Source organism: Berghia stephanieae, chromosome 1, assembly GCF_034508935.2.
Source record: "Berghia stephanieae isolate SIO BIC M18660-M18661 chromosome 1, UCSD_Bste_1.3, whole genome shotgun sequence".
Lineage (NCBI taxonomy): Eukaryota > Metazoa > Mollusca > Gastropoda > Nudibranchia > Aeolidiidae > Berghia > Berghia stephanieae.
Genome location: NC_088360.1, coordinates 30,107,950 through 30,116,423, shown reverse-complemented (window position 1 = coordinate 30,116,423; position 8,474 = coordinate 30,107,950). Strand labels below are relative to the sequence as shown.

The 8,474-nt window shown below is 37.9% G+C and overlaps 1 protein-coding gene across 1 annotated transcript; it reads right to left on the bottom strand.

Moving 5' to 3' along the window:
- Positions 1-5,299: 5,299 nt before the first annotated feature.
- Positions 5,300-7,880, bottom strand: LOC144963701 (uncharacterized). The gene is made up of 2 exons (XM_078897658.1): positions 7,767-7,880; positions 5,300-7,507 (listed from the first exon to the last, which is right to left on the bottom strand). The coding sequence occupies exon 2, from the start codon at positions 6,915-6,917 to the stop codon at positions 6,138-6,140; it is 780 nt and encodes a 259-aa protein (XP_078753784.1). The 5' UTR covers positions 6,918-7,507; positions 7,767-7,880; the 3' UTR covers positions 5,300-6,137.
- Positions 7,881-8,474: the final 594 nt, after the last annotated feature.

Here is an 8,474-nt window from a genome sequence, read left to right as displayed (position 1 = left end):
CATCAGTTTATAATTTTCTCTCCGTACCTAGAACAGAGCTCCGCATTCACTATTATCTAATATTAAATGACACTGACCCTGCCCCACCCCTGACACATGGTAGGATGAGGCCTGAGGTAGTCTCCACTCTATCGTCGTTCTCTGTTCCTTGTTAGCCGATGCCGACAGCAGATCTTAGTTTTTTAAAAGTTCAACTGAATGTCTCAGTAGAAAATAGGGACGTTTTTAAAAAGTGAGTCTGCCTATACTACTGGTTCGTTGGATCTGAGACTGAGTCTGAGATAAGTTCGTTTGAGAAGAAATGTTTTCACTAAAGTCAATGAAGAGAAAAAAAGAGTGGGGGGGGGTTCTCTGTTCAACGAGAGAGAGAGAGAGAGAGAGAGAGAGAGAGAGAGAGAGAGAGAGAGTTATCAGCCGCCCAACACAAAAATTATTTTCATTTTCATTTTCTTCTTTTTTCTTCAATTTTCACTTATGTAGTTCCAAAAAATCAGGTTACTTTTCTTGGGGGGGGGGGGGGTACTTACTGTTGAGTACAATGCAGTACAACGACGAATACAAAGCTTTTGTTTGTAAAGGGTTTTATGGCGCTTGCAACACGTTTAGGTCACATCAGTGTCGGTAAAAAGGAAGAAAATAGGATAGTTTTAAAAACACCATCCAAGTGCTGCAGCTTTTTCTCTTTGATCTCGGTACCATGGTCTTCCCTGCGCCCAACACGTTCGTCGTATGTGGGGTCATCCCCCCACCTTCCCCCGTCATCAGTTTATAATTTTCTCTCCGTACCTAGAACAGAGCTCCGCATTCACTATTATCTAATATTAAATGACACTGACCCTGCCCCACCCCTGACACATGGTAGGATGAGGCCTGAGGTAGTCTCCACTCTATCGTCGTTCTCTGTTCCTTGTTAGCCGATGCCGACAGCAGATCTTAGTTTTTTAAAAGTTCAACTGAATGTCTCAGTAGAAAATAACAAACAGCTGAGAGACGTCAATTTCACTCCTTCTACATCTGTTTTCCGAGTTGCTCTCTGTTTTGTCATTGAATGAAATTACGTGGGTTTTGTTCGGGTCCTTGTCGGAGTCCTTAGCTGAGAGGGGGGGGGGCAGTCAAATGTGTGAGATTTGGGAGGTGATTTTTAAAAAAGTTCTTAAAGTTCAACTGAATGTCTCAGTAGAAAATAGGGACGTTTTTAAAAAGTGAGTCTGCCTATACTACTGGTTCGTTGGATCTGAGACTGAGTCTGAGATAAGTTCGTTTGAGAAGAAATGTTTTCACTAAAGTCAATGAAGAGAAAAAAAGAGTGGGGGGGGGGTTCTCTGTTCACAGAATTTAGTTGTACGTTGAGTCTTAATTGTTTATTGTATATTATTGAAGCCTGCATATTTTCTTCTTTTTTGAATGCATATTCACCTAAGCTTAATGAATATTTTTCATTTTTAAAATGCATAAACCCGCTGGGCCAGATATGGTGGTAGAATTATTGTTTTAAACGGAAAAAATCATGACGCTATTTTAATACGAAGTGGAAAAGAGAGATATACGTACAAGCAACAAGAACAAAACCTTGACATAATTACTGTCAAGTTTTATTTTTTTTAATGCTATATTGGTTAAAGAAACTATTAGGAAGACCAGTCTTGTGTTATGTAATATTAGATGACAATGCATGCGGAGCCCTCTTCAGACACGGAGAGAAAATTAATTATAATTGGTGGTGGACCGGTGGATGAAAGCGGATGGAGGGGGGGGGGAGGGGGCGCTCCACAAACAACCGAGATGTTGGGTACAAGGGAGACCATGATACGAGATCAAAAAAGAAAAAGCCGCCGACAATTGAAAACACGGCTTTACCCAGGAGACCAAAATCACGGTCAATCTTGCCAAATTTGAATTTAATAAAGAAGAGTACAAAAAGAAATTTCGTATAGGGGGGGGAGGGGGGGGATATGACAATAATGTTAGCTACAAGGCCTAAAAATAAACAAACCAATCCTTTCTTTAAAAAATATAGCATTGTGGAGAACATTGTGCTTATTTGAGTCAATAAAAAAAATTGATACGGCGCACAACTCTACTGAAAGATTTGAATATTAGAAATGTATTTTTTACAGATAGATAAACAGATAACTTGATTTCCTTTTAAAATTTAAAGTCAGTTTGAAAGTTCGTTGAGTCAAACAGATAATATCATAAAATATGTACCGACGACACTTGGCTCCCAAAATCAACTAATTTTGACACTGTAAAAAGTTGTCAATTTGCGTCATCTATTTATGACATCAAGTATTATTATTACTTCCGTTGTGTTGTTGATTTAGCGGTGATCAGTTTTGTTCTAATTGCGTGTATGTTTGTGTGTGTATGTGTGTGTGTTTGTGTGTGTGTTGTGTTTGGTGTATACATGTGTGTGTGTGTGTGTGTGTTGGCATTTTTCAGCAAATCGTGGCATTCATAGTGATATTATTCACTTGATCACATGAAGGTATTTCAGTCTCCATTTTTATTCTTTTTTTACTATTAGGGTTAGCTCGAGAGGTTAGTCATGTTATTAAAGGTGCTAGGTGTTTGTTTTTCCATAAGTTAAGTAAAGGGGAGACATTCCGAAAGCTCCTACATCCCCAGTATTCTTTAAATGTGTATTTTCACCGTTGATATTTTGTCAGGCATTTATTTATTCAGTTTGTCATTATATAGAAGTATTTTAAATACTCTAGAACAAACCTTGATAGATTTGTGAAAGTTTAAAATTTCCTAATTTGATCATTGTTTTGATTTTCGGCCGCCATTGTGATTTGTTAAGTATTGAAAGGTAGTGAAAAGAAGTCCGAGAGTTGTTTTTTTACTATTAGGGTTAGCTCGAGAGGTTAGTCATAAGTACCAAGTGTTATTAAAGGTGCTAGGGTGTTTGATTTTCCATAAGTTAAGTAAAGGGGAGACATTCCGAAAGCTCCTACATCCCCAGTATTCTTTAAATTTGTATTTTTACCGTTGATATTTTGTCAGGCATTTTAAAAACTTTAGAATAAACCTTGATAGATTTGTGAAAGTTTAAAATTTCCTAATTTGACCATTGTTTTGATTTTCGGCCGCCATTTTGATTTGTTAAGTATTGAAAGGGAGTGCAAAGCAGTCCGAGAGTTGTTTTTTTTTTTTCTATTAGGGTTAGATTGAGAGGTTAGTCATAAGTGTTATTAAACGTGCTAGGGTGTTTGTTTTTCCATAAGTTAAGTAAAGGGGAGACATTCCGAAAGCTCCTACATCCCCAGTATTCTTTAAATTTGTATTTTCACCGTTGATATTTCATGTTGGGCCACACAGAAAAATCAACCGAATATATACCAAATTACACAGACAACGTTGTTTACCAATCTGCCCTCATTAAATGATGGTGAGTACAGTATCGAATGAAAATAGTTCTTTCCCCGCGAAATTGCGGGCTTTTTACTAGTATATAAAAAAGTAATACATTAAAAAAATTTTTTTTTTTTTAAATAAACAATCCACAACATGAAGAAGCTGATCTATAAATGAATACACGGTTAACCTAGCACAAAACTAAAAGTATTGGGCGACGGGCGGATAACTTGCAATCTCTTTTCTGATATTTTTTGGTGTGGGGTGGGCAAAAAAATATAATAAAAGCAAGAACAGCAACAAAAACAAACAGGCAAGCAATAAACAAAAGAAGAAAAAACTCGCCTCTTTAACATAAAGAAACAGTTCTATAAACAAAAATATGGTTTTACGCCGGGGTGCCAAAATCTTGGTGTCCCTAGCCAAAACGAGCCATTTTGACCAAGATTCTGGTCTCCCTAGCCAAAATTGACCAATATGGCAATAGGGAGACCACAATCTTGGTCATAAAATGGGTCATTTCTGTTTTGATTCGGATGCTACTCATTACAACAAGTCAAGAACAGGGAGCCTATGACGTTCTCGTGCGGCTATGTGGTCTTGTGGTATGACACTCGCTTTCGGATCGGAAGGTCCTGGGTTCGAGCCTCGCTCGGCGCATTGTTGAGTCCTTGGAAAAGGCTCTTTACTCACTTTCTCTCATCGTACTCAGGTGTAAAATGAGTACATGGCCGTTAACAGCTTTGTCTCTGTCCCAAACATTTGTAATATCGCCTGACAGGCGTCATGTCTCGTCCTACATGTTATGTGTTGCTGTTGGCCCAGACCCCTAGTAAAGCGCTTTGAGCACGTTTAGTGGATAATCCGCTTTATAAAAGCTCACGTTCTTTTTTCTTTGTTTCTTTATACGATGAATCGTTATCATTTCAAATTACGGGAAATTTAATCTACGCCTCCCTGAATATAAAATACGATGATTATCAAGTGATTGTATTGGAAACAATAGTGCGATGTCAAAATACTGGTTCAAATCTCAATGGAGGTGTGAAACCAGTCTTCAAACAAAGTCCCAAAATTGTGCGTTTTTGCCAAGATTTATTAAAATGGATGGATATTTGAAAGACGAGTTTTCTGGCAAAATTCTTTAATACGAATTTCTCCAGAGAAGGGCATTTAGCTCGTTAAATCGTGACATATTTTGTTCATTCACTTCCTACTGACAACGTTGTAGTTATAAATACCAATGGTCTGTTATGCTCACTCTGGAGATAGAGCTGAACAAAATAATAAATGAATATGTCCAATAACGTGAAACTTTTGGTCTTGTGGGATGAAACTCGTCTTCGGACAGGTAACTCGTGTGGCTATGTGGTTTAGTGGTATGACACTCGCTTTCAAATCGGAAGGTCCTGGGTTCGAGCCTCGATCGGCGCATAGTTGAGTCCTTGAGTCTTTACTCACATTCTCTCACCGCACGTAGCCAGGTGTAAAATGAGTACCTGGACGATAACAGCGTTGTCTCTGTCCGAAAAAAATGTAATATCGCCTAACAGGCGTATGTCTCGTCCTAAAATAAATGCTAAATTTTGCTGTAGGCCAGGTCCCCTTTGTAAAGCGCTTTGAGCACGTTTAGTGGTTATTGCGCTATTAAAAGCTCGATTAAAAAAAAATTGTAACTCCAGAGTTTGATTCCCGCTTTGAGTGGCGCAAAGTTGTGTTCTTGAACAAAAGCCCCTTTACTCACATTCTTTCATCGTACCCAGGTGTTAAAAGAGTAACTGGCCCATTAACATACAGCGTCGTCTCCGTTGAAAAAGAATTGTAATATTATCGTCTAATAGGTGTTATGTCTTGTCCTACGTGTTCAGTGTTGCTTTTGGTTGGGGACCCCTTGTAAGTGCTTTGAGCACGTTTATGGGAATATCGTGCCATATAAATGCTCAGTGGGGGTTTTTTTTATTTCCTTTAAGCAATTTGACAAAAATTAAGAACCTGTATGGATACGTTGTTACGTGTATAAATCATAGAAATGAAGAGCTATACTATTGTATATTGGACGCAATGATCAGGCTGTAATACGCTTCAACAGTCGCAACGTCACTTCGCTCGTAATGACGCATGGTAACTTAGTAACTGGCTCTAAACTATCGGAACAATGGCCTACGCCCTTATAAAATATTTCTCCGACGAGCATAAATGCTATCCTGAGGGGAAAAAACATTATAAATCTGATCATGTTTTGACTTTTACACATTCTGATCACAAGACATGAAAATTTCTAGCCAGCATGAAGAATACAAAGTAACGATTTTATTTGTTTAGAACCACGATGGCCGCCGTTGCTGGGTAACGTGACATCAGACTACTGAATCCAATTGCAGGATGGAATTCTGAGGTATTTAATGACCATGGAAAATTTTACCTCGGTGACATTTCCTCATGTATGCCCGGTTTTCTTGATTCCGACTACCGGGCACTTTGGCGGACATCACTGTTAAATATGCCTTATGTGACTTCTATTGTGTGGGTTGTGTTACTTGACATAAAACACAAGATGCCGATTGAGAATGTTTATGTTTTCTATTGCACGTTGCCTTTTGGCCCAAAACAAACAAATAAAGCATGCGCGTTAGAACGAGACCTTTACATGAAAGGAAAGAAGCAATTTATCACACTGACTCAACTTTAGCATCACAACTATCTTTACTTAAAGAGAACTTCATGATCTGCACTTTTGCACACAAAAAGACACTCGTTGAACATCTTGTTGTAAAAATCTATTTTTGTACTGCAAGGCCTCTTTGACGTTTTAGATCCTCCCCTTGCTTGGAGCTCATCCTAAAGGACGAAGCAAAAGCTTCTTTGTAACGAGTAGAAACGCGAATATAGAAAAATAAATTAATGGAGGAATTGACAGAATCAAACCAATACCTTACAATGAAGGCAAGGTAAAACAAGTTTTTGTTGATACCATTAAAACTCACGCCGGGGAATACCATAATAGCGATGCTTGGTATAAACCCCATCACATTACAAACGAAAAATATACTTGTAGTTGTGTTGATGAACGTTATCAGTTCAATGTCTTTGGACGCCATTTGGTTTTTGGATGACTTTGCGGTCATGTCTGCTTTAACCTCTGACCCCGGATTGCTTGAATTCTTTATCCGCCATTTTTTGACTTGAATTAATTTTTTGGTCATGATCACAGAGTTTATAATGATAATAAAGATGGACAAACCAGGTGAAATTCGATTTGTGAAGAGTTGTTGATAGTAAAGAACAACCTGTGTTGTCGGTGAGTCAATAATGGCCGCGATAGATGTGTTGAACTTTGGCACGAAAACCCACTCAAGAGAAGTGTGTGCTGAATAAATGATTTGTGGTGATAACCAGATGACAATGATAAATGCTATGACGATTACTGTGGTTTTTGGTGTAAACATCAATTTTACTTTCAAAGGGAAAACAACACAGAGGCTTCTTATCAGTGATATGTAAACTGTTATCCATGTGCTCATATTTTGTATATAAAGAACATGGCAAAGGCGATGCATGTGTAATGAGTTATAAGGCCGTCCGTGTATCTGACAAGTATGGAATCAATGTAGCACATCCTAAAAGATCACAAATTGATAAACAAACAAAGCCAATGTTTGTGCTGTCGTTTTTCACGCCTTGTTCAATAAATACCCGTATGTTGATGATATTTGTTGCCACCCCCATAACACACAGAGGCAGCATCGTGAACCAAAGGAATGGTTCTAAAATATCTCGAAGACGGTCACTCACAAAGCCAGTTTCTTGATATTCATCATTATCAAAGGGAAACATTGATGACGTTCTTTTGAAATGTTCTGGATCGTTCATATTTAAGCTTGATTTGTCATAACGATTGTAAAATTCTTTGTGTGTTGTTTTGAGGGGAACGTGATGAACGTTATCCTGAAATTATTAGCATGTATAATTTAAACTTTACGCCGCTTCTTGTTGAATTAAATGTAAAATGTAAACCTGACATCTTCGCGTGGTGAATTAAAGTAGTGACATCGTTATATAATGGAATGTGCCTTATGGAAGATTGAATTCGAATTGCGTCCATGTTAGGATTTCAAGCATGCCTTTTCAGCTTGATCAGCATTCAAAACTGCCGGGATAAACACATTTATGACAATTTGGCCAGAAAACTCGTCCTTCAAATATCGATAGATTAAAATGACCGTCATATCGTCAAAACTCTCAAACCTTCAACTTTTAAGAAAGTCCCAGCTTTGATAGTTTTTTTACAAAACGTGACACATTTTAATCTATCGATATATGAAGAACCAGTTTTCTGGCAAAATTCTGAAAACGTGTTTTTTAAGAGTTTGGCAAAATTATCACCACATCTTGTGTTGAATAATTACAATGTGTCATTGATTTCATCTCTGATATCTTCTACTTTCAGTACAGTATATTTTAATTTCTAGGTTTAGAAAAATATGACTTAGTTTTTCTATGCACTCATTTGAAATAGTTGCCTGGGAAAAGATAACAAACAGACATTACAAAATATCATCTTTCAAACTTTCAATTGCGGCTCATCGTCTCTAAACGTTATTTTCTCGGAATGAACCAGATGGCAAAAAGGGATTGTAACGTTACAACAACAACAAAACGACCAGAAATCACCAGGGTGTGCGGCTATGTGGTCTCGTGGTATGACACTCACTTTCGGATCGGAAGGTCCTGGGTTCAAGCCTCGCTCGGCGCATAGTTGAGTCCTTGGAAAAGGCTTTTTACTCACCTTCTCTCACCGTAGTCAGGTGTAAAATGAGTACCTGGCCGTTAACAGCGTTGTCTCTGTCCGAAAAAATTATAATATCGCCTAACAGGCATCATGTCCCGTCCTACATGTTAAGTGTTGCTGTTGGTCAGGGACCCATTGTAAAGTGCTTTGAGCACGTTTAGTGGATATTGCGCTATATAAAAGCTCAATTTAATTTAATTTGATTTTAAATGTAACAGTTCAGTTGTCACTTTGATAAATTTAATTTTTTCTTCCCTGTCAAACATAAGAACTTAAAATCAGAAAAAGTTTGTACAGAACCGTGGCAGACGATGCAGAGAGAAAC

Excerpts from the sequence above, each read along its gene's own strand:
- LOC144963701 (XM_078897658.1), bottom strand. The coding sequence starts at position 6,917 with ATGCATCGCCTTTGCCATGTTCTTTATATACAAAATATGAGCACATGG.